At 38.6% G+C, this 27,479-nt stretch overlaps 1 protein-coding gene across 2 annotated transcripts in view; it reads left to right on the top strand.

Moving 5' to 3' along the window:
* Nucleotides 1-27,479, top strand: part of LOC139463736 (histone-lysine N-methyltransferase EZH2-like) — a 177,779-nt gene that overhangs the window by 47,870 nt on the left and 102,430 nt on the right. For both annotated transcript variants that reach the window (XM_071244986.1, XM_071244987.1), the window contains exons 5-8: nt 4,393-4,621; nt 8,022-8,157; nt 15,140-15,303; nt 18,104-18,204. In XM_071244986.1, coding sequence (XP_071101087.1) covers nt 4,393-4,621; nt 8,022-8,157; nt 15,140-15,303; nt 18,104-18,204 — 630 coding nt within the window. The remainder of the gene's footprint in view (nt 1-4,392; nt 4,622-8,021; nt 8,158-15,139; nt 15,304-18,103; nt 18,205-27,479) is intronic.

The following is a 27,479-nucleotide window of genomic DNA, read 5'->3' as shown; positions in this document are numbered from 1 at the left end:
GCAGGGTTTCTGCACATAAGTTGCCAAGACCTGTATGCAGCTATCAATCTGGCACATTAACACGCCTTGTTGGCCAACGAAGAGGTGGTTCATTAACCTCAAATAATCTTCAAAGACGATCCACTTCACTTTTTAGCGTGGTCCAACTTACTCATCCACCCTCACGGCAAACTACCTCACCCAACGCCAGACAGTTTTTATCTGCACACTTGGTTCATCTTTTAAAGGTCTTTGTAGGTTATTCGGAGCGGGCAGCTAAGGAAATTGTTTTGACACATCATTCCTCTACCAGAGGGTTATACAATGACAAGTGGCAAAAATCTCTAACCTTTTAAGGTAAAGAATCAAGATCCCACATCTCTTCAATTCCTAGCTGAATACCTCCTACACTTGCGTATCAAAGACACTTGAAGTGTAGCACCATGACAATGTAATTGGTAGCGTTTAATTCGGTGTTGGCCATTTCTGGGAAATAAAAAAATGACTAAGGCCCAGGAACTACAGGCCCTTCTACGGATCAGAATGCCAATTTCCATCCCCCTGCATGGGATTTGAATGCAGTACATTAGCCACTGCATCACAGCTGAGCAAGTTACATTCAATCAATATCACCCGTGTCCGTTTGAGCATGGTACGCATGGAGCGGTACATCTCAGGTTGTGCTGTGATTTTATAGCAAAAAATCTACTACCAGGCCAACCTGATCGTTCCTTCACTATTCTACCAATTTCTACAATTGTGGGATTTGAAGATGAGGGTGAACTCCTCTTGTGCCCCGTACGCACACTATGAGTTTTCATTCCATCACTCAAAACTAGGCATGGTTGGAGGAAACAGTTATTCATGCCCGTATCTCCTGCATCCACGACCAAAGTTAGTCGCAACACCATATCTTTATGGTTACATTCAGTCATCCTTCAGGCTTATGAGATCGCCAAACTTGATCCAAATTAATCCTCACAAGATCAGGGCGTTAACCTCTACCATGGCGTTACAAAGTAACTGTTCTATGAAAACGATCATAGAAGGATGCTTTTGGAGGTCCAACACAGTTTTTGCTTTTCATTATCTTCGTGATGCTGCTCTTGAAGACATCAAAGGCGTGTACAGTTTTGGCCCTCTGGTAGTAGCCCTGCAGGTAACCCTCGACACAAATAATGACCTTGCCCTGTACAGAGCCAGTCTACTTCCCGCGCAGGTCGTAGGAGACACGCCCAGTGGCTGGATGACACAGTAGGTAAAGATTTTAGCTTTCGCTGTCATCCTTATTAACAAGTGTGTACAGAAGTTACCCTTTAATTCTTATGTTCCATCTGTAAAAAAAATTGAACTAAGCCTACTGTTACAGTGTTATTCTGTACTTTTTCTGCTTCACAGGTTTTTGACAAATGTGTCGTGGTTTTTTTGGTGGGAATTATTGAGGTTTTGGACATCTGAAAGTATACCCGCCTTCCATTTGCAGATCTCAGTGTTCGTCCAGGTTGGTAAAGGGCAGTGAGTTCCTGGAGCTATAATGAGGATAACCGAGGATTGATTTGTAGTCAAACATGATCAGCTTGAACACGAGTCTCACAGGTAGCCAGTGCAGCTCTTTAAGGACGGGTGTAATGTGTTCACGCATTGACTTCCGTGTGATGAGTCTGGCAGCAGTGTTTTGCACACGCTGTAGTCTATCCAGATGATGTTGCTATTACTATTACAATAGTGAAGTCTTGATGTTATGAATGCATGGACTAGGCACTTGACTGATGCTGTGTCTACATATCTTGCTATCTGTCTGATGTTCCTGATGTGAAAGTAAGCTGTCTTGCACGTACTGCTTACATGGTTATCCAGACTGAGCTTACAGTCAATGATCACACCTAGATTTTGGGCACAAGAGTTTTGCTCAACCGTACAGTCCCCAGTTTTCGAACCAGGAACTTATACTTTGGACTGCATCTGTTTAGAGCTGATAATCAAGAGCTCAGTTTTGTCATCATTAAGTTTCAGAAAGTTGCTTCTCATTCAGCATCTGATGTCATCTATGCAGCTTGAGATTGCTTTGAAGGTAATGCTGACTGATGATGTAGTCAACGGTCGGAATCCCAGATACAATTGTGTATCATCAGCATCGAATGAAAGTTTAGGTAGTGAGATCTTGCTGTATCTCCTACTGGTAGGGTGTAGATGGTGAAAAGTATTGGGCCAAGGACAGAGCCTTGAGGCACTCCAAAGTTTAGTTCATACTTCTTTGTTCTTACTCCATAAATGATGACAAATTGATAGCGTCCTGAGAGATATGAAGCAATCCAAGATAAGGCATCTCCAGTTATGCCAACTCATGATTCGAGTGTTGTCAGTAGAATGGAATGATCTATAGTGTCGAAAGCAGCCAATAGGTCTATGAGCACAAGAACTGCAGCTCCCTGAGAATTGACAGCATGAAGTAGGTCATTCTGCACACGCAACAAGGCTGTTTCCAAGATGTGACCAGTCTTGTAGGCTGACTGCATAATTTCACCTAGGTTATTTGCATGCATATGGTCATGAAGACATGATGCTACCGCACGTTCAATCACCTTTGAAATAAATGGCAAGTTTGAAACTGGGCAATAGTTTTTTAGAATATCTTGAAGTTTTCTTCTTGAGGAGTTGAGTTATCAATGCTGCCTTTAGAGAAGAGGGAACCTCGCACTGAGACAGTGATTGGGTTATGATGGCCGTGATGGTTGGTATGAGGACGCTTTGGCAGCTCTTAAGTAGCCATGTTGGACATGGGTCGAGAGAACAGGATTTGGTCGGACCCTTTGCCAATAGTTTTGTTCTTCTTCTTAGTAAAATAAGTTAAATATTTGGTAAAGTCTAATCATTTTTTACATTTGTATACTTGTCCTGCATTACTATGTTTAAGTACCCACCAGGTGCAGATTTGCCTCCCCACTTTTTGCTTCAAAAACCTAAGGTGCATGGGTGAACCAGTCTTCCAAGGCGACGCGATTAGCTCACTTGAAAACCTCAAAAGATTGTTTTTTAAGCTTGCCCAGACAGGCAGTGATGTGAGGAAGGTAACTTGTCAACAAGGTCACATGACAGCAGCAATGGTCCATGCAAAAAGGAGTTGTCAACAGAAACATTTTTTTTCACCCAAGACCATCGCTGAGCGCTATCTTTTGTTGTCGTAAGGTAAGCAGTGAATGCAGTAAGGAGTAATTCAGTATGGTATACAAATGTAACAAATATACTTAGATTTTACTAATATGTTCACTCACTCATTTATGTATATTTTAGAAGTTTTCACTCAGTACAGTGTATGTGAATAGAGTTCACCAAGTAGTTGTGTCGTTATGTATTGTGATATTCACCATTTACTGTATCTCATGTGAGATGCCCCCCTTAATCCTCTACTGTCTTACCCATCACCATGCTAAGGTGAATTTGTACCCATAACAAAAGATGCTGGACATGTAGGTATCGCTGAAATTGCATGGCATGTTAAGCAGCTTAAACCAAATCCCCTTACTGGAAAATAGTTTTCCTTTGGGGAACGTTTTCACATGTCGTTTTTTTATTGTCTTTATTACATAATTTTACAAATTTAATTTTAGTCAAGCATTTGTGATTAAGTATGCCCTAAAATATGATTAAGTATGCCCTAAAGTGTGATTAAGTATGCCCTAAAATGTGATTAAGTATGCCCTAAAGTATTAAAATCCTCAAAGTTGCTGTGTTGACTTTTCTTGCCCTTTAACGGCTAGTGATCATGATTCAAGTCAGAGGAATGATGTCAAGGCCAGTGGAAGGGACTGTGAGGTCACGTGGGACCACAGTCGCCTAGGTTTCATAAAGTTACAAATTGGGCAGCTGGAGGCAACTCTTCTACTCAAAACAAATGTACATATCTATTATTGGTCAAAACAGTTAGGAGAATGTTCTTTGGAACTATTTTGTACCCCCAAAGTACTAATTTTGGAAGGAAACAGGAGTCTTTGTAATTGTAAGACTATCAAACAATAGCTATCATTTTTAAGAATTGTTTAGAATACTGCCTCATCATCATATTACATCATCAGTAATCCCACCCATCTCCCAAATTATCTGCTTCTCATTGAGAATGTGATTAAAAGTAGTGAGGTTTTCCAGCCTGTGCAAGAGGCTTTGGAATGTGAAACTGTTTGTATCACAAGTTATTATGGATAGTTGACAATGAAGATGACTTCTGTTGAAAATATGAAGATTTGTTATAGTGTGATGGCAGCCAAAATACAGGATCTATGGCAATGATGTGATAGAAGTAGTATTTTTTTAATTATTAACATTGGCAACTATTGTTTGATTTCTGTTGACATATTAACTGTACAGATCCAGGTGATTTAGAATGCAGTGGCTGTATTTTTATCCTGGGTGTTGCAGGTGGAAGATGAAACTGTGTTGCACAACATACCTTACATGGGAGATGACATTCTGGAACAAGATGGATCCTTTATTGAGGAACTTCTGAGAAACTATGATGGGAAGGTGCATGGCGACCGGGACAGCAACTTCATCAGTGATGCCCTCTTTGTGGAATTGGTGAAGGCTCTTGCAGTAGCTTACCCTGATGTAGATGAATTGGACATTTGTTCCAGCCCATACCACCAAGGTGAGCATGGCTCTGATATATCATTCAGGGATATGACCAAACCAGGCTTTGGTATTGCAGAATATTTCACTCTACAGAAGTACTTTATAGCAAACATTGATAGAATTGTCATAAAACGGCCAGCTAGCCTTATATGATACTATATCGTAGATGATGTTGTGGACAAACATTCACTATATCATAGATGATGTTTTGGACAAACGTTCACTGTGTCATAGATGATATTGTGGACAAACATTCACTATATCATAGTTGATGTTATGGACAAACATTCACTATATCATAGATTATGTTTTGGACAAACATACACTTTATCATAGTTGATGTTGTGGACAAACATACACTTTATCATAGTTGATGTTGTGGACAAACATACACTATGTCATAGATGATGTTGTGGACAAACCCACTGTGTCATAGATGATGTGGACAAACATTCACTATATCATAGATGATGTTGTGGACAAACATGCAATATCATAGATGATGTTGTGGACAAACATGCACTATATCATAGTTGATGTTGTGGACAAACATGCACTATATCATAGTTGATGTTGTGGACAAACATTCACTATAGCATAGATGATGTTGTTGACAAACCCACTGTGTCATAGATGATGTTGTGGACAAACATTCACTATATCATAGTTGATGTTGTGGACAAACATTCACTATATCATAGATGATGTTGTGGACAAACATACACTGTAACATAGATGATGTTGTGGATGTTGTCATAGATGATGTGGACAAACATACACTATATCATAGTTGATGTTGTGGACAAACCCACTGTGTCATAGATGATGTTGTGGACAAACATTCACTATATCATAGATGATGTTGTGGACAAACCCACTGTGTCATAGATGATGTTGTGGACAATCATTCACTATATCATAGATGATGTTGTGGACAAACATACACTATATCATAGATGATGTTGTGGACAAACCCACTGTGTCATAGATGATGTGGACAAACATTCACTTTATCATAGATGATGTTGTGGACAAACATGCACTATATGATAGATGATGTTGTGGACAAACATTCACTATATCATAGATGATGTTGTGGATGTTGTCATAGATGATGTGGACAAACATTCACTTTATCATAGTTGATGTTGTGGACAAACATTCACTTTATCATAGATGATGTTGTGGACAAACATTCACTATATCATAGATGATGTTGTGGACAAACATACACTGTAACATAGATGATGTTGTGGATGTTGTCATAGATGATGTGGACAGACATACACTATATCATAGTTGATGTTGTGGACAAACCCACTGTGTCATAGATGATGTTGTGGACAAACATTCACTATATCATAGATGATGTTGTGGACAAACCCACTGTGTCATAGATGATGTTGTGGACAAACATTCACTATATCATAGATGATGTTGTGGACAAACATTCACTATATCATAGATGATGTTGTGGACAAACATTCACTTTATCATAGATGATGTTGTGGACAAACATACACTATGTCATAGATGATGTTGTGGACAAACCAACTGTGTCATAGATGATGTTGTGGACAAACATTCACTATACAGTGATCGCTCGCTATAACGCTACCAATGGGGTCCAAATAATTGGTGGGCGTTATAGACGATGAGCCGTTTAACCGAGGCCGAGGCGCGCGCTCGGAAAATCTCAAATCATCAATATGTGTTTATCTCACGTCACATCAAAATAGTATATATTTTTATGGACCTAGATCTACCTGTAATATCATTCATTTATTAAATCTGTCACATTTCACAATGTCTGAAATACGTATTCCATTTCAATTTATCATTTTTAATCGATAAATTAAAAAATTATTCACTATTTCCCGCGATGTTATTGAAAATAAAATTCTCGGACACACATTTCGACAACGGGTCCACATCAAAGAGCAAAATAAAGACGTTTTAAACAAATCTTTAAATATATTATACAAAGTGATAAATAAAATCAACAAAAATATATCTAAAAGTAATCAAACTTACATCTAAGTTATTATTTCCATCGTTTCGTGCGATCGCGTGTAATGTAAGTCAAATGACATCTCGGCTTTCGTCGCCTTGAATTCTCGGCTCGCACACAATGTTTAATGCAAAAATATATGCATGAAAAATCTTTGTCACAGCTCGTAACCTAGCACGATACATTCGCGAAGTTCCATATTTTTAATATATATCGTGATTTCCTGCTTAAAACGTTCAGATTAACACGATTTAACAAAAAAATCTTTCGCCAACTTCTGAAATTTATCAAATACGAACTTGGTATCACAGCTATAATTTGATTGGCTGCCTGAGGTCACGTGCTCAAAATTGACCAATCACGAAACTTGTAGTAGATTTCGGCAAGAAAGCGTCATTAGAAACAAATTTTAATCCAATGAAATCGCTTGTTATAACTACGGAAAAAAACAGGCGATGTTACGAAAGCGCGATTACGAAATGAATGACCGCCGTGTTGTGACAGCAACTACATGTGTGTGACAGTGTCGCCTCAAATTGGATTGCCCACTAATTAAGAATATAAACTTCGCTTGTGGTTCTCTTTTATTGCATGCATGCGCTTCTAAGATCAAAGGTCGATAGTGTGAAAAGTTAACTAGTTGAACAATCGTATTTCCGGGACTTGCCACGGATGTTTTCAAACAGATTATTAGAACTCCATTCAGCGATAAACGGTTGATTATGCAATGAGAAGCGTTATGTGCAAATGAACAACGAACAACAATACAATTATGTCTGTGTAAAACTATCAGTAATAAAAGTGTACATAAATTTTGGGAGCCATGCGTTACCGCGCGTAGTAACCGAAGTAGCGCTTTATCGAAGAGCGCAATAGCGAGCGATCACTGTATCATAGTTGATGTTGTGGACAAACATTCACTTTATCATAGATGATGTTGTGGACAAACATACACTATGTCATAGATGATGTTGTGGACAAACATACACTATGTCATAGATGATGTTGTGGACAAACCCACTGTGTCATAGATGATGTTGTGGACAAACATACACTTTATCATAGATGATGTTGTGGACAAAAATACACTGTAACATAGATGATGTTGTGGACAAACATACACTTTATCATAGATGATGTTGTGGACAAACATACACTATATCATAGACGATGTTGTGGACAAACCCACTGTGTCATAGATGATGTTGTGGACAAACATACACTTTATCATAGATGATGTTGTGGACAAACATACACTGTAACATAGATGATGTTGTGGACAAACATACACTTTATCATAGATGATGTTGTGGACAAACATACACTGTAACATAGATGATACTATGTGTTGAGGGCCATGTCCATCTAGTACCTATGGAATATTACAGCATATGACTTTTGGCAGATGAGACACTGAAGGATGTACCACCCACCTCGGGCTCCGCAACATGCACCGACAACAGACACCCAGCAGATGTCATATTTGAAGCTATTTCAATGACATTTCCGGAGAAGGGATCCAAGAACGACCTGAAAGATAAGTAAGTACATGCTGGAGTGGAGCAACATGTTTGTACTCAGGAAGTTTCAAACAAGCAAGAGGAGAAGGTGAGGAAAAACTGGACAATCTACAATGTCAGGATATTAATACAATTATTCTTGGTTGATATGTCATATGTGATGTCATATATACCTGGAATGAAACATTTATTATGTACAGAAACACAATTAAACTGTCAGAAACGTATATTTTTCAAATTTGTATCCAGTTATTCATTATGTATGCTACAAAGCTTCAGTGTTTTAATACTATCATGTCTGCATTCATAATAAAGTGTTCTTGGGGTCCAAAGTGCATAGATCTAGTTTTATTATACAATTTTGTACGTTTATCTAGAAGTGGACACATGTTTTGCAAATGAACAGTGAGCACTTCTCCTTCTCACATGTATATCTATCACATTTCCTCACATGTCAAACATCACTTTAAAAGTACAGTGCAATTGGAACCAGTTGTCCAACCAATTGTGTACTTACTTGCTAATCCAATTGTAATGGTAATCTTTATTGACAGAAATGTAACGTTATCACAATTTTGCAGTATTTCGGAGATTGTGATCAGTCCAGTGAGGGACACAGGCCTAGCCTGGGGGAATAACTGGATCCAATGCATCCACTCCATATATAAAAGAAAGTTAACACTTCACACGATTCAAAAGAAATTTGATGCATTGCAACCTCCAGGTTGAAGTCAAAAACAGATATCGCAAGGGATTTCAATATTCCTCTAAATATGCTGTCTACATTGCTAAAAAACAGTGACAAGATTATGAATTGTTTTCTTGAATCAAATGCTAAAAAGAAGCAACTTTGGGGGGCTCAGTTGGAAGATGAAGAGGAAGCTGTTTTAAGAATGGTTTAAATCAATGAGGGATTCTGATGTGCCAATAAATGTCCTTGTCATTTGCCATAAGGCTGTTGATCAGGCTTTAAAAAAAACAGATTTTGTTGCAAGAAATAGATGGCTTACAAGATTCAAGGCAAGGCATTGTCTTAAGAAAATCTGCAGCGAGTCAAAATTCAGTTGACACATGGACCAAAGCATTGAACACATGGCAAAACAAATTTACATGATTTGGACAGATTTTGAGGCTGATAACATTTATAAGGTAGATGAGATTGTTAACTGCTTTAGGCTTATGCCAGAAAGAAACATTTGCAGTTAAAAGGGTTCAGTGTCAAGGCGGCAACAGAGGCAAAGAACAAGTAACAGCAATGGGGTGCAGTAATCAATCAGATACTGATACATTTCCTCTACTTATTGGCAAATAAAAAAACTCTACGTGTTTCATACATATCAAAACTTGGCCATGTGACTACGATGCTAACGATGCAATCGGCATGATATAGAAATCTTTTCCAAATGCTGCCTTTGCTAAGAAATTAGCAAAGGAGATATTGCAAAATTTCACTTATAGACAATTGCCATGCTCACCCATGTGTACTGGCCTTAAACACATTACACTTGTGTTTCCTCCATCCAACACAACTTACAAGACCTAACCCATGGACCAGGGTGTGATCATTAACCTTCAACCAAGGTACCATTACTTAGCACTCAACTATAGGATCAAGTCACTGGACACTGGAAAGGAGCCTGTCATCACAGTCCTTGATACGTCTAAGTGTTTTGCCATTTGCAGGTGTTGTTGTAAATACAGAACCGAACGACTCAGATGGTATCCATTTAGCCAGACTTTGTCCAGAAGCCAGTGTTAATCTGTGTGACTTTGTCAGAATATATGCCCATGCTGCGACTACTGATGATGACATTGTTCCCTATCCCTGGACGCCAGGCCAGTTCTCTGCCTGTTTACAGTGATGATGAAAAAGATGAAACTGAGCCTGTATGCTTGCCTCCATTGAGGATACAAAAGAACTTTTAGGCTAGATGGCCCTTTATAGTCTGGTCATTCTGTAATTTACCCTCAAGAAAATTGCAACAGAATATTTTACGACTGTTTCCTTTTAATGGAATGTATTTGAGTTTGTATTAAAAAGTCTACCAAAATCAACCTTCGGGAAAATGGTTAATTCCCGCATCAAAAAAGGTAAAAACCAATGAGGAGAATATGGCATCTATGGGCCGCCGTACATCAAGAAGAGCTTGCAAAGGGAGATAATTCGTAGTGATCCTGCTAGTGCCTTGGAAAATATTCAGAAAAAGAACAACGATAACGGAGCTGTATTATTTCTTGGTAAGTTGACAATTACAATTTCAATTCATCCAACATTGTTACAATTATTAGTAACATAATTATGTGAAAAATTATATCGAAAAGTGGACCCTCCATTATAAAATAAAAAATGTATGGAAGCACATGAGTGACATGATGTATTATCATTTGCGTAATGCGTACGTAATTTGCAATTCATTAAATTCATTACGTTTTACAACCAATCTTGACAATATTGATATCGGAACAAGTTACCTATTTCTAAAACACCCGATATTGACATTTCTCGTCTTGAGTGCATTTGTAATTACTTGAAATATATGGGAATTTAAACAACTTTACTCTCTTTTGGCACGATGCTGTAAGACATTTTTCTTCTTTCAGAATTACGGCTACCATTCTGGAACGGCATGATCTCAGACAACAGCGCCAGTGGATTCTGTCTCCGTTTCTTGACTTGAAACTAAATTTGTAGCAGGAGTAGACCAAAAACTGTCCCCAAAGACTGTTTGGAATACAGCGAGGCACTTGTGTGTTTATTCGCCGAAGGCCCGGGTTCGATTCCCCACATGGGTGCAATGCGTGAAGCCCATTTCTGGTGTCCCTCGGGGCAATCTCATTAAAATCAAATCTTTGTACTCGCTAGTGAGAACTAAGATCTGATTTTAATGAGATTGCTCTCCGGGGCACGGGTTGCCCAATCGTCTAAGGCGCCGCGATTCACTGTGCAGAGTTGCGTCCCTTGGGCACCCCAGAAACCTATGATTGTGGGTTCGAATCCCGGTTCGCCCCGATTATGTTTCTAGGTTTGTCAGCACCATACCCGTGCTTGTGGGTTTTACCGAAGTGGTAAACGTCTGAGACCTGCATCACTTCGGTTTTTCTCCCACATTAAGCTGACACACCGTGATATAACTGGAATAATGTCAAAATCGGCATCAAACCCAACTCACTCAGGTGTCCCCCGCCTTGATATAACTGGAATATTGCTTAAAGTGGCGTAAAACCATACTCACTCACTCACTTGAGCGTTTGCCATACTGCTAATAGTCTATGATTATCTTGTACTTATACTCAAATTGAACAGATTCCTCACTAAAATAAATGAATCTATAGTCAGTATAGCCTGTGTTCACTCAGTGTATAAGCGACAGTAATAGATAACCGGCTGACATGAGTCTCGCTGGGGCCCCTTTCACCAGATTAGACTATAGTCGGCCAACTACCCAAGCGTTACCAAGTTCCAGTTCTTTATGATATTAACATATTTATTTCCATAAAGTTGAGGGATTGGCAAACAAGCAAATTTTGCTTATCCGAATGCCTCTCCCAAACATGATACACATTCAAATTACAATGTATTAAAGTGATATGAGAAATAGCATACATGATATAATTGACATTAAAGATTATCATATACTTGCCGTAAAAGGCGACTGTGCTTGTCGTTAAAGGCAGCAACTAACGGGATCAGGTGGTCAGACTCGCTGACTTGGTTGATGCATGTCATCGATCCCAATTGCGTGGATCGCTAATCGTGATGTCAATCACTGGATTGTCTGGTCCAGACTCGATTATTTACTGGTCGCCGTCATATAGCTGGAATATTGCTGAGTGCGGCATTATACAACAACAAAAAATTAACTTCTGAAATATGCAATCAATATACTTGCTTAGACGAATGAGTGTTCAGCTATCAGTAGTTGTGAATAAGCATCAGAGTTTATAAAAGTTGGGGTTTATACGACAGTAGTTTGGTAATAATGTTCTTTCAAATCTAAAACAAGTATACTGGAACATATGATATTCATTTCCCCTTGTACGCGAGTCACAATTCGGGCAGAGTCTCAATCAAAGGAACATTCTGCCACGACCCGTTTCTACAGACAAAATAGTATTACTTGTATGAAATTGTAAAACTTGTATTGAACGACACTTGACTTATCAAAATCATCCATTGTCTTTGAATTATATAAACGTCAAAACTTGCATCCAAATAACATAAAATAGCAAATATTTCAGTCGGAGGCTTGGAGGCTTGCTCATTGTTACCTCAGACTGTCACTGGCTACAATTATTAATGGCTATGTATGACTGTCTTCCTCCTCCTCCCTCCCCCCCCACCACCACCACACACACACACACACACACACACACACACACACACACACACACACACACACAAACAATTAGGTGATTTGTTAGTACATTAAGTTCTTAAAATGATATATGAACTGTGATTATCTTACATTTGAATATAATATGTATGACTTCATTCCAATATTTGAAAATCTATGGCAACATTTAACTTCTCGGCCACTCTTCATATATGTCCTCTATTTGACCTTGAACTATTATAATGAATTAAATTTTCCCTGTGATATTTTTTATGAAGTATATAAAAGTTGTATACCCAGATTGTTCTTTCATTTAGTTATGTTAGAAAGAAAACTATATTAAATTTGAATCTCTTCCTTCCTACAAATATCCAAGAATACGAAAATACGAATTATATAGGCCTATATCCTGTGACCTTGAGAAAGGTCATTCCCATGAGTTGATTTTGGTAGACTTTTTTTTCCTGAAAGCTGACATGCTACCAAATAACATAAAGTATGAATTAATTCTGTTGCAATTTTCTTGAGGTTGGCCATTTATTTCGACCAAAATGACCAGACTATTACCTTTGGTGTTCAGCTGTCACCGAGGATCAACTTTTTGAAGCACTTGCTACATTGTCTAACCTAGTTTCATCCACAGAAGCAAGTGCCAGTAACTGCAAACAAACATCTGTTTTTTGTCAATCCTATATGTACATGATAGACACAATTTATGGATAACAACTTCTTTAATACTGTGAAAAGCGACTTTTCGGTATAGATCCTTATACCGTTGTCAAGGATCTATACTGAAACGTCGCTTTTCACAGTATTAAAGAAGTTGTTATCCATAAATTGTGTCTATCTTGCCATCCATCAACTTCTAAGTAATGCCTATCAAACAATCTATATATACATGTAATTACACTGTACATGATTTGTCACAATTGTCATTGATCATTGCCTGCAAAATATGTTTCAGTTTGCCATGGCATACGTCTCTCGTGTTCTTACTGTTCTAAATGCAGTCATATTGCTATTGATCTTTTATTACCATGATTACTGCTACTTGCTGTCTGGATGTCCTTGCCTCGTTGTCTCGAATGTCTGGATATCTCGATGTAACAGCCCGGTCCTGGAGGTCTGACATAACAGGACTCAACTGTATTTGTATTTTGATAAGTTCTAAGCTTGTTGTTTAACATGCCATCTTCTGAGAAACATAAAGTCTCAGACCTGCTATTTTTGTAGGGTGTTGAGCGCTTCAGTAGGGTTCAGATTTAATTTTCACAATCCAAATTAGACTCTTTCTTAAAATTTAGTTGTCGAGCTAAATCTTTGAGGTGACATCATCTGCACTAAACAATAGCTATTGTTGACAGATGTTGCCAAAATAATTTTCAATAGTTAATGTTGTCAATCTATACCGAGTTGTTATCCATAAAATTGTCTACCTTGTCACCCGTCAACTTCTAAGTAATGCCTATCAAACAAGTTGTCAATGGTTAGATGATTATTTTAGGTTATTTATCGACGCCCATTTGGGCATGCTGTCAGAAATTCTTGATGATGTAATACAGAGGTGTTTTCATATAAGATCACCACTCTGTAACGGACTCCTTTAGTATGTAAAGAGAAGTATGTCATGTCTCTTACCGGCACATGTGTATTTGGTTTATCAGCTAATCAAACCTTGTTGTGTACCTATGTCACAATGTTACAGAAGTAAACAGTTACTTTAAGATATATCAACAGCCAGTTCTCAAATGCATTTATGCTTTCACTTTCTTACCAACAAAGGCACAGTTACCTTTACTACTGTAAATCTGAAAAGTTTTGTCAGCAGGAAAGTAGTGAGAAACCTGCAAGTGACACACATACACACTAGTTTCATGACACACTTATTTTTGCATATATATATATTTTTATATGTTTACTCTTTTGACTGGCATTAAGGAAGTTCAAAGGTAATAAAATAATTGAACCAACAACAGTTCACTTATTTGTATGCGTAGAAGGTGTCAACAAGCTTGACACGAGTGGGTAGAACTCTTGACCCTAGCAGTGATAACTCGCCGGATACCCATTGTGTGATTCCTATTCTTTAAATGACATTGTTATATACTTGTTGAACAGCTTCTCAGTAAACTGTGTTTGTGTTTAAATTCAACTTAGTATTTTCACTATCCAAATTGTGATGTGAGGCCATCTTATTGTTGTCATTTTGGAGACATAAATACTTAGTTAATTAATGCAATCAAAGACCACTCGCATTTTTCGGATTAAATTCACATTAGCGTCAATTTCAAGATTTACAGTCATAAAAATAATGTTTCTTTTGCAATGCAGTCCTTCAATACTGAGCAAGAGTGACCCATTTATCTTAGGCACCCTAATTAGCTGTGCACAGTTGTGTCCCTTGGCTAAGCCAGAAATCTATTATCATGGGTTCGAATCTCGTTTTGCTCACAATTATGTTTCATTGAATGTTCAAGGAAGATATATGCAGGTTAATATTTTGTTATTTGTTATGTTCATAAATTAGATTTTTGTATACGGTGAGTTAACAGATCACATGATCCATTGGTACACAACTACTCTTCCAGTGTACATGTACTTGATAAAAATGTCAGTATTAGAATGTGCTGCTGCGTACTGTGTTAACTTGTGAACTACCTGTGTTCCAGATACAAAGAGCTGTGTGAAGCAAGTGACCCGAACAGCCTACCCCCGGAGTGTACACCCAACATTGATGGTGTGAATGCTGAATCAGTGCCCCGAGAGCAGACAATGCATTCATTTCACACATTGTTTTGTCGCAGATGTTTCAAATATGATTGCTTCCTTCATCGTAAGTTCAAGATTTCTATCCCAGTCTTTGTATAACATAAATGAAAGTTCCTGGACACAAATTATGAAATGTTTCACAATAGGTCTACAGTAACTCCTGCTTCTCCTCGTCCTCTCTGTGTGGCAGTAATAATAGTACGATTCTATAACCATTTGTTTTCAAAGTTTACAAAACACAGTATCGACTACTCATCCATCCCCACATCAAAACATCAGTTAGACAACTCATTAAAGCGTTAGCCAGTATCCAGTGTAAAGGATAAGGGGTTATCATGTGAGTGTTTGGGGATGAATAAACATTATGTTTAGCAAGCCTTGGCAGGCTACATACGTAGTGTTTTTGTCCTAATACAGGATACTTACCATCCCCAAACACACAAGCATGATAACCTCTTTTTCACATAATGTCATTCTTCAATACTGTACTTGAAAAATCTCTTCCCATCTCTCACAAACATTACCTACACATTGCAAGTTTTCCTGGAATGTGTGCATTAGTATATATTACGTCAGAAGGTAAGTGATGTGTCAGTCGGACAGTGACAGTTGCCAATGTGTTTCTTATATAGTGGTGTAACTATGTATATGCAACACTAATTGTTTCTCCTTGCCTTTTGCGGCTATCCATCTGTCTGTCCAGTAGAGTAACTGCCATTTATCAAAGGGAACTTACTCTAACCCTATTCTACGAGACGTCACAGACCACAGTCAGACGTTGTTGATAGTTGGCCTGTCCTGTCATAACGTTAGGAAGGGCTGTCAGATGTACACATAGCAACAAAACCACTTGGACATATTTCGGCTAAATCCCAACTGTTTTAATTTGTGGAAAATTTCCAAGCCACAGGTCTACCAGCACAGATATGGCAACTGATCCTGCTTCACTAGTGCCCTCATTAACTTTTTTCGCAATTTATATCTCAAAAGTTGACAAAACTTGTAAAATACCTAAGCTGCGTCAGTTAGATACTGATTTTCGGTATGTTAGACTATACTTTTGATAATGAAAGCAATTGTCCCCTTAGTTTTTCAAGATTTGTGATGGTTAATTCTGACTCGATTGATGAAGGGCGACACCATGTTTGTTTATAAACACTGAAAGAGTCCCTACTTGACCGTTGATATTTGCATCCCTATCCACATGTAACCCCAACAGATATTATTTTTATCAGTTGGCTTTATCCTGCTGAGAAACCTACCCATTGTATGATAAAAAGCAATATGCTGCAATTTGAAGTTCGGTTGTTCAGACCTGTAAGCCTGTCAGCTTTTTTATTCATCTGCTGTGGCTTATGACAGTCCGGAAAGTTGTCATCAAAATAAGATCTTAACTTTGTCAGTTTCAGCCAACAACACAATTGCAGTACTTATTTCACTCACATCTCTGTAAAAGAGAAAATACTATTTCCATGCTGTTATGTCATGATGTCACTGATTGGAAGGAAATGGCCATTTTAAACATACTTGTGTCATTGTGTAATAAATGATGTATGTGTTGGCCTCTGGTGCTGAGTCCTTATTTTGGAAATATCACTTTTGTGCTTTACTTTTCTGTGTGCCATTTCTGCATGTGTCATTGTTAGCAGCTCTGTCAATCAGGACTTCTCTAGTTTTGGGGTGATGACAACCGCCATATATATTCTTCTAATGATAATTACAGAAAGATTATTGACAGTAGAGATAATTCTTCCATGGACTTTTTCGAATTGGCTCTAGAAATATCTTTCGGCACGTCATGTCATGAAAAGTTCAAAGGTCAAACTCACAAGATTAAAAAGTTTCAGAAGAAAGTTTGTGGTTTCACTTTCATTAAACTTGGTATATTCCATCTCTATGATGGGGACTGATTAGATAAAGCTTTGGTCAGTATTAGTCAATCGTCATGGTCAGCATTCAATGTTTACTAAAACATGAGTATATCAATGTCAGTTTCTGAGGCATGCTTACCTCTATAGCCATGGAACTTTATGTTTACATCTTCAGAAATCATGCCAAATCAAACATGAATTGCATATGTCAAAGATCAAGCCACTTTTGAGGCAACTTTCAATCTTAGTAGCAGAAGTATTGACATTAGAGGATATCGCAGAAGGGTCTTATTCCACATGGATCTGGAGCTTTTAGGGACTCATGACATGAAATCGTAAACAATCAAGTTCACAAAATAGGAAAAAAACTCACAAAAATGTTTGTGGTTAAACTTTCTCAAAAAGTATTTATGCCATTATCAATAAACTTGGTGTATACCTTTTCTAGGATGGAGCACTACTTTGAAGGCTAAGGACAGCTTTGTGTAAGTCATGGTTGTGTGACTGTCAAATTTTGAGGCATGGTTACCTCTCTACAGACTAAAGGTCTATTGTTGGTGCAATGACAGTCAAAGGTCAGCATTATTGTGAAACATCATTGTATAATTTATTGCCAGTTACTGTTGTAATTTCACATGTACATTCCTGAGACATGTGTAATTCTTGATTACGGTCAAGGTCTCTAAGTACATGGTGGTACATTGTGACTTTTAACTTAGAGGAAATGGTGGGGATAGGACTGCTTCTGTTTTTGTGAGTACCTGTAAACACCTCTAGTTAAAATTTGGCTTGCAGTTAAAGTGTGACATGCAGAGTAGAATGGCATGAGTCTTGGCATTGTTTGAGTTTTGACCTTCACATCTGGTTAGCTCTTTTCACTGCTCTTTGTCTCCTGAAATTGTTGAAACTTTGTATTCAGAAATAGTGTTTCTAAAATTCAATTCTGTCGCATCAATTATGAAAATATTGTCATGTTTTTTCAATTTTCGACAGCATATCATCCTACTCCAAGTATGCTGAGTAGAAAAACTGCAGATCGAAAGCATGGAAGTGAACCATGTGGAGGGGAATGCTTTATGCACATTGATGGAGTGGTGAGTAGACCTTCAGCAGCTCAATCGCTTGGATTGGATCATCATATACCTTGCTCACTTATTATCCACCCTACTCCCATTAAACTGCTTGATTATTCAGTGAGGTTTTTGACGTCACCATGTCATGGATTCTTGGACATAACAGAAATGTGCAATTATTGGGATAATATCCTGCCAATAAACATGATAAAGACAAGAGTTTAGGTATGGTGTTTATGTATGGTATACAGTGTTGTTCATCAAGTCTAGAATCATTGGCTGGCTTGAATGGGTAGAAACAGGTTACATCCATCACATGCCAAATTGAAGTACTTTTTATTGCTGTGTATAAGGCGAGGTTTTCGTACCTCAAATTAGGGGGCTTTCAAGGAGGGTCGTCTTATACACAGGGTTGAAGAGTTTTGATGATATTACTGTGAGCATGTAACACTAGAAATACCATGTCAACAAATCCGTAATTATGTACGCAAACTAATCATGTAATTACACTGTCTTGGTATAAAAACAGTTCATTATATATGTGGACCTACCTTTGTAATCTATTTTATTAATTTTATTCAAAATTTCATTCAATATTGTTTCTTTTCATTTCGGCAGTATCATACGTGAAGTGATCGGAAGATCACACAACTCACCGTTATTTACAGCAACCATGGTCATATTACTGCTATTGACGCCTGAAAACGAACTTTAGTGAATAGAGAATGGATATATATACATATAATAAATGCCATACTTTGACTCGCTGAAAGTCATATTTGTTGTAGTTTGACTATTATTTGTCAACATAAAGTTTTCACTATCGCGAGTGCGGAAGCATCTGCGGTGATTGGTCAAATTGTTCCATACGAAAAAATATCCGGCAATAGCGATCAGCTGTACTAAAGTGCTACGCTTATGGTTATATATAGTAAAATACTGCTAAAATAATATGATATTGGAATAAATTTGTCCGAATAAAATAATAGTTTCAGATGCAAATCTTTCGATTATTGTATCAAAATTCTTTCAAGTTATATTATTGGGTAATTATTAACCAAATCACCGGTAGATTCTGAGAAACGTGTGTACAGCTGATTGCTACTTCAGGCTTAGTTTACAAGAAAATACACATGGTAATCTTAATCGCTGCATATAAAATAATGCCTATCAGAACAGGAAATACAATTTAATTGGTAAATGATCATGCCTAGTTGTTTTTTTTATCTCAACTTTGAAATTTGTATTGATCTGTTCATTTCCCTGATCGCTGAAGGGAAACAATGTAATATTTTTCTGCAGAAGACAACCATGTTTTTATTGCAAATGTAGGGATTGTGTTTGTGCTTGTGACGTGCTTCATTCCGATTTGCTTTGTAGACAGGTTATATAAATTAGCATTGATTTGAAAGGCTTGTACAGGGGGGTCGCCTTATATGTGGGGTCACTCTATAGACTGCGATATAGGGTATGCTGGGAAATATATTCTTTAAGCACAAGCACATGTGGGGGCACGGGTGGCCCAGTCGTCTAAAGCGCCGCGATTTGCTGTGCAGAGTTGCGTCCCTTGGACACGCCAGAAATCTATGATTGTGGGTTCGAATCCCGGTTCGCCCCAATTATGTTTCTAGGTTTGTCAGCACCATGCCCGTGCTCGTGGGTTTCACCGAAGTGGTAAACGTCTTAGACCTGCATCACTTCGGGCTTTCCTCCCACATTAAGCTGACACGCCGCGATATAACTGGAATACTGTTAAAAGCGGCGTTAAAACAAACTCACTCACTCACTCACTCACAAGCACATGTGGACAAAGGGTAACTATAAGAACTTGGCCATCATTATCCCCAACCTAGTTCAGCAGGGGATATATAACCTGCCTCATGTACCAATTTCTGAGCAAAGACTCCAGCTCTTGGAAACTGCAGTGCACCTAAAATTGGAGCCTTAGCAGCTAATGCCAGGGTTTTATTACAGGATTTTTCTGGTGCCCCCAAAACACAAACGAAATGTACACGATTCACAAAGTGGAAATATATTTTACTTATCCTGCATTACTCCTTAATGCATTTACTATTATTAATGCATGCCTTCAGTTCTTCAGTTCTCTCCATTTCGACGGACAACATAACTGTCGTCTGGTGCCTTAGGAACTAGGAACGACTCACTCACACTCGATCTTTCAACAGACATTCTGCTTCTTCAACCTGGTGGATCATCTAGGGATCCAATTCCGGGTCCAACACATACCGGGCTGTCACAACATCCTGGCAGATGCTCTATCCCAACCAGACAAAGTGGAAGCTCCATCCAGACACCTTCGCTCTTGTTTGCCGGTACCAGATCCCTGGGCGGTTGATGACTTCAGCGTACACTTTTCTGCCGACTGTACTCCTTCCCAGTGTAATCCAAAAGATCAAGTCGATGCTGAGCCTCAATCAGACTTTGGTCGTGCCCTGGTGGCCGGCAAGGGCCTGGTTCATCAACCTCAGAGAGATAGCCGATACCGATCTGTCACCACTCCCAGACTGTCCAAACCTGCTAATTCATCCCCACAGCAGGCAGCCACATCCGGGTCCAGATTATGTAACAAATGTTATATTTGGCAAAGATAACACTTTCTTGGTAAAGTACAGATTCTCGAACTTTTTTTGCTGGCGATTAGGTACCTTACTCTGGCGGTGTGGGTTCGAATCCCAGACGGGACTCAATCCCAAAAAGTATGAGAATCCGTACTTTACCAAGAAAGTGTTATCTTTGCCAAATATAACATTTGTTACTTTTGACATCTTTCTAAATGGCATTGTGTGTTCAGACAGATTGTGTCAACACCTCTGGTCCATCTACAGAGATTGTTAGACGCTAAAGGATACTCAGCCAGAACGGCGAGGCCATCATGATGGCACATTGTCCTTCAGAGAAAAAACATCAAGACTCCGCCACTGCATCACCTCAGTACTTGGCCGAGTTCCTTCTCTATCTCCGCCACAAGTGTTGGCTCAAGGGTAGTACCATCATGACCTACCTAGTGGCTCTCAACTCTGTTCGGCGTATGACTAAAATCCTGGAACTACAAGCCTTGCTCTGCACATTCCAGCTGGAAGACCAGAAGGCAAAGTTTTGTCTACAAGCTTGGGATTTGAAGAACGTTCTCACCCTGCTGAGAAACGCACCTTTGGAGCACCTTGTCACGGCGTGGTTATACCATCTGATGAAATAAACGGTCTTCCTCCAAGCACTCGCCACAGCCGCCCGTGTCAGTGAATTAAACGCCCTTCTCATTTCCTCCTCTCTCTCTCTCGCTCTCTCAGAGACAACAACAACGCCTCTTCGTACCGGAGTCACTGACCTCGCAATCGAAAGTCAGCCGCAACACCATCGCCCTCTGGTGTTTATCGCCTATGGCTGTGTCATACCTGGACACTCCGTAAACCTAACTCCTGTTTTCACGTCTACAGACTTGTCGATTGCCGCTGTCCGCACATTCGATGATTGCCTGAGGGAATCAGATTTTTTAGATGAAAGTCCACAGCAGTAAATGCATTATGGAGTAATGCAGGATCAGTATAAAATTATAAAAATATCTTGGACTTCACTAGTTTTCAATCATCAGTTTCTTCAGCGGCTTCAATTAAAGTTCTCTGTTTCACCATTCAGCCAGGTGACTTTTTTGTGACAAATCTATGGTAATGTTCCTTCACAAAGGGGGCGGTCGGGTAGCCTAGTGGTTAAAGTGTTCGCTCGTCACGTCAAATACCCAGGTTCAATTCATGATATGGGTACAATGTGTGAAGCCCATTTCTGGTGTCCCCTGAAGTGATATTGCTGGAATATTGCTAAAAGCGGCATAAAACAAACTCACTCACTTACTCCTTCACAAAGGGAGTGTGAGCTTTCAGTCTTACATAGATGACTGTATTCTGAACGAACAGGATCTGCAAAAAAGCTCTTAAAATTTTCCAAACCTCTGCTATTCTAGTTGGGATGGATAATCAATATGTAGACTAATGCTGAGTCTAGAAAGATATATAATTTTGATAGAAACAAATAACTCTATTTATATTAAAAAGGAGCCCCAATGCGATGGGAGATTCCGAGACTTATAACATCTGCATTGGGGCTACACTTGCTCTACTCACTCACCCACTCTTACAGACATATTTATCCCCCGCCGCGCGAAAGCGCGAAGCGGGGGATATAGTATTCACGACCGTCCGTACGTCCGTCCGTACGTCCGTCCGTACGTCCCACCTGTTTGTTGCCGCGATATCTCAAGAACTAAACACTGGATTGTCTTCATATTTGGAACTATGGTGTATATACAGACTCCGCAGACACCAGTCGGTTTTGGTGACCTTGACCCCATTTTCAAGGTCACAGCAGGCATATCTGCTTTTGGAGTTGGAAAACGGTGTTGCCGCAATATCTCAAGAACTAATCTCTGGAATGTCTTCATATTTGGAACTATGGTGTATATACAGACTCCGCAGACACCAGTCGGTTTTGGTGACCTTGACCCCATTTTCAAGGTCACAGCAGGCATATCTGCTTTTGGAGTTGGAAAACGGTGTTGCCGCAATATCTCAAGAACTAATCTCTGGATTGTCTTCATATTTGGAACTATGGTGTATATACAGACTCCGCAGACACCAGTCGGTTTTAGTGACCTTGACCCCATTTTCAAGGTCACAGCAGGCATATCTGCTTTTGGAGTTGGAAAACGGTGTTGCCGCAATATCTCAAGAACTAATCTCTGGAATGTCTTCATATTTGGAACTATGGTGTATATACAGACTTCTCAGACACCAGTCGGTTTTGGTGACCTTGATCCCATTTTCAAGGTCACAGCAGACAAATCTGCTTTTAGAGTTGGAAAACGGTGTTGCCGCGATATCTCAAGAACTAAACACTGGATTGTCTTCATATTTGGAACTATGGTGTATATACAGACTCCGCAGACACCAGTCGGTTTTGGTCACCTTGATCCCATTTTCAAGGTCACAGCAGGCAAATCTGCTTTTGGAGTTAGAAAACAGTGTTGCCGCGATATCTCAAGAACTAATCGCTGGATTGTCTTCATATTTGGAACTATAGTGTATATACAGACACCGCATACACCTGTCAGATTTGGTGACCTTGACCCCATTTTCAAGGTCACAGCAGGCAAATCTGTTTTTGGAGTTGGAAAACGGTGTTGCCACAATATCTCAAGAACTAATCGCTGGATTGTCTTCATATTTGGTACTATGGTGTACAGGCGGGGGATATTTCGTCACTCTGTGACAAATACTTGTTTGAAACTTAATTTTCACAATGCTTTTTTGAAGTAAGATGGCCAAATTGCAGAATGTATCTGAAACACCAATAAGATTATCTAGGAATTTGAATTTGTCTCCAAGTTCAAAAGTATCTATTTGTATAATGTGTGGAGAGGATGTATAGAGACAAACCTCTTTACAGAAGAACTTGTGAATGTAGGTGAAAACAGTGGCAACTGTCTCATACTTGTCCTAAATATTTCCATACAGAGAGTGCTATACAAACATTGTGTGTAAGAACTGGAAGTTCATCAGCTGAGGTTGTCCTTTAAAAACATCATGTGTTTTACAAAGCTAATGGAACTACATTATCGCCTGGTGCTATCAGAGCATTACAATGAAAGCCTTTTTTCCTGACAGTATAGCAACAACTCTAGCTGTGGTTGCAAATAATTGACACTAAAAGAAATAATTCTTGTGTTTTCCAATGCAGCCTTAATCATAGTCACAGTGGAGCATAGGCTGCAATGTGTGTTTGCATAAGTTAATTAGGACCCCCTGTCAGGTCAAGATTTAGGCAATGAAATACATAAAGACAGATATAGCTATACATGCATACTGAAGATTCTAGACTGCATACAATGCCTCATGCATATTTCACTTTAGTTTGTAGGAGATGATAATAGACTCTGAACCTGAGGAAAATGTAGACTTGCTTCATTTAGTTTGCATTACATATTGGTACATCTTTCTGAATAACAACATCTGGTTTATTGCATATAGTGAAGTTTTTCGGTGTGGCTTCTTTCACCGTTATCAAACCGGATTATACAAAATGGACATAATCTTTCACATCATGCAACATGGAAATACGTAACTTTCTTCCTTGTGATATCATGAAACCATTACCTGAACATCAAACTGTGTCAGACTTAGTATGTATGCTGGAATATTCACAACTGATAAATAACTTTCAAACCCTGCATTGATCTTAATTGATTCATAAAAATCCAAACTAGTATATCCACTTAGAGACTTTTGGTACAACTGATTGTCCATATCTATACATCTTCATTTGAATTCTGATAAAAAACATCTCATTACATTAGAGGCACTGACTATTCCAAATATCACCAAAACAATAATTTTGAACTTTGAGCCGAGCAATCAAAAACCTTTCTCAGCAAGACCATACTGATATAAATAAACATGTTTTAGATTATCATTTTGAGACAACAGTCTCAACCAATATTTAGGCTTAAAAACAAAGCCTTGGTTCTAAGGCCCCGATGCCTCATTGTCAAGTCTGCTGCACCTTTTGTTATATTTCCATTTTTAAAAAAGGCTGCAATACTAAGAATAATGCAATCCAATATAGCGTGCAGTTACTTCCCTTTAGATGGGCATTGCTTTACTCATTCATCACCACTCGCCCCTTTCCGTAACCTGCAAGAAGACTCATCCCCCTATCGATGAATGTTATGTGCGAAAATGTTTCAAGTTCTTCGTCAAAGAATCCATCAGAAACAATTTTTGATTTAACATATGTCTTACATCTAAAAATATACACAAGACACAGTTAAATGTGGTCAATCCTACTGTATAATTCCGCATGTCCCGATGTGCTTTAAATTGGATCTAAAATATATATAATATATGGGGAAATATATGTGAACCATTACGCAACGAGTTGACAGTTGTTTTAGGTATGTCCGTTTTTGCTAAGACGGAACCCGGTCGCAAAAATGGCCATGAGAGGGTCACGAGTCGCTATTCAGCTTGTCCCTGAATAACATTAGTTGGTCACGAATGTGCTTTACTGAGCATCTCATGTGTTATGGTCATGGTGGCAAAGGAGTTTGTGTGCTTGTTTTGCTGTTTGCAAATTTGGTCAATGAAAACATGAAATTTACAATAAAACACATCACTAGACATTATGATCTACAAATTCAGTGGTATTTCTGTACCTCCGGTGTTATGTGCTCACAATAGCGTCTTTGTGTTGTGAAATAAAATCAAACCTCATTGTATGCATGTATTATCACACACTAGTAGTCAAATACTGTATTTTACTCGTCAAGGAATACACTTATATAGTGAGGCCCATTCTCAAGTTGATTGTACACAAGTGTTATTTGGTTACATAGTACCATAGTTTGAACAACCCAAAACAAAAAAGACTGCCTGACCACGCTATATTTTCAAAAGCCATTGGCTTAGAACAATTTATTATTTTTAACCCTTAATTATGTTCACATTCTGATTTACCTAAAGAGAAAATCTGCCTAATTCACCCCTTGCCACAATATTAGGACTCCCAAATATTTAAAACAGGCTCAGAGAATTTTTCATGGATATTCAAAATATCTGTTGAAGGATGAATACAAGAGGTTGGTAATACCTTTTCATCAAAGATGTGCAACAAAACCTTTAATGACAACTTATGAAAATTAAAGATACTTGATTTTAATATGAGCACCACTTTCCATGCCTGCTGTAGTAAAACATTCTGCGTTGTAGGCCATGACCCTGAGCTGGCACGATGAACACCCAGATACTTGTATGTGGAGACAATATCAACAACCTTTCCATTAACATAAACTTTTCTTACTTCCTTAATCGACCAGCCTTTCGAAACACTACAACTTTACTCTTATCTGTATTTACTTGTAACTGCCACTTTGAACAATAATCAGCTACTTTAATCTACATCAATACATCTTTGGTTATCAACATTAAGAAACTTTTCAATATCATTTAGTGGAATGAAAACAAACATGGGAAAGTTGACAGCCTTGAGGGACGCCAAAAAGACAATGGAATGGTATATAGCTGTTATCTACCAGCACATAAGAGTTAACATTTTCATACATATTACAAATTAATCAAAACATTTTGCTTTTCACATGACCAAGTCACAACTTATAAAGAAGTGACTTCCTAGAAACAGTATCAATCACAGCTTTCAAGTCAATGAAAGCACAGCACAGTCTTCCAACATGCAAAGATAGATACTTCTTAATAGTGTTGATCACAAACACGTTATCCACAGTCTGAAAATCCAGCTTACTCCGGACTAGCAATCCTTTAAAATTCTGCCCACTCGTAAGGCCTATTACAAAGTACCGTATTCGACGTAATAAGCGCCCACAGCGATAATTGCTAACATATTGGCTAGTGAACAATCCCAGTTAGCACCCCTTCCGATTGATCAATGTACACAAGACTTATCTATTCGCGTATAATACGCACTCATATGTTATATGCACCCTTAATTATGGGCAATTAAATTCTGGAAATATATATCTGTCGTATATAATCATTTCAGGCTGTCAGCATGAACCACGAAATTTATCTTTCAACTCTGTTTTTTCCACCAAAATGATATTCTAATAAGAGCCCCCTATTCATAATTTTGAGAGCGCCCTGGGCGCTTATTACGTCGAATACGGTATTTTAGAAAATAATTTTCCGGAGACCTCAGCAAAGTAATTGATCTGTATTTTGAGGGATCATTTGTTGGCCCCTTGGTATTATCACACCCAATGTCATTGTTTGACAGCACAAATTATATAAGTGTGTCAACATTTCTAGACACTGTAGAGGAGCATACTCAAAAACTCAACTGATAGCCCACTATAACCTGGAGCCTTACCTGAGTGCATACTGGAAATAGAGAAATGTCTCTATTGAGCTCACTTTCAATGTCAATAGTACTGGCTTACTGACTGAAGGAAGTCATTCACTGAAATGTGAAAATCTTGTTCAGTCACATTTGTATTGGAACCACTGAATAATGGAATAGAATGTTTCGTCCATGCAGATACTGTAATGTTACTGGAACTCAGCAATGGTTTTGAGCTTATCGACGACCAAAACAGTTTACCAATTTCATGTTTATTTACAAACATTGCTGAATGAATTGATGATTTCTGACAGCAAAGGTCCTGAGAATGTTTCCGTGCTTCGATGTAGGCCAGTTGACATACTGTCAATCGCGCACGACGACATTCACCCCTGTGTTCACTCCTCCTCCCAGTA

Source organism: Haliotis cracherodii, unplaced genomic scaffold (genome assembly GCF_022045235.1).
Source record: "Haliotis cracherodii isolate W230 unplaced genomic scaffold, xgHalCrac1.p SCAF_16, whole genome shotgun sequence".
NCBI classification, from domain to species: domain Eukaryota; kingdom Metazoa; phylum Mollusca; class Gastropoda; order Lepetellida; family Haliotidae; genus Haliotis; species Haliotis cracherodii.
This window is presented reverse-complemented; position numbering and strand designations above follow the sequence as displayed.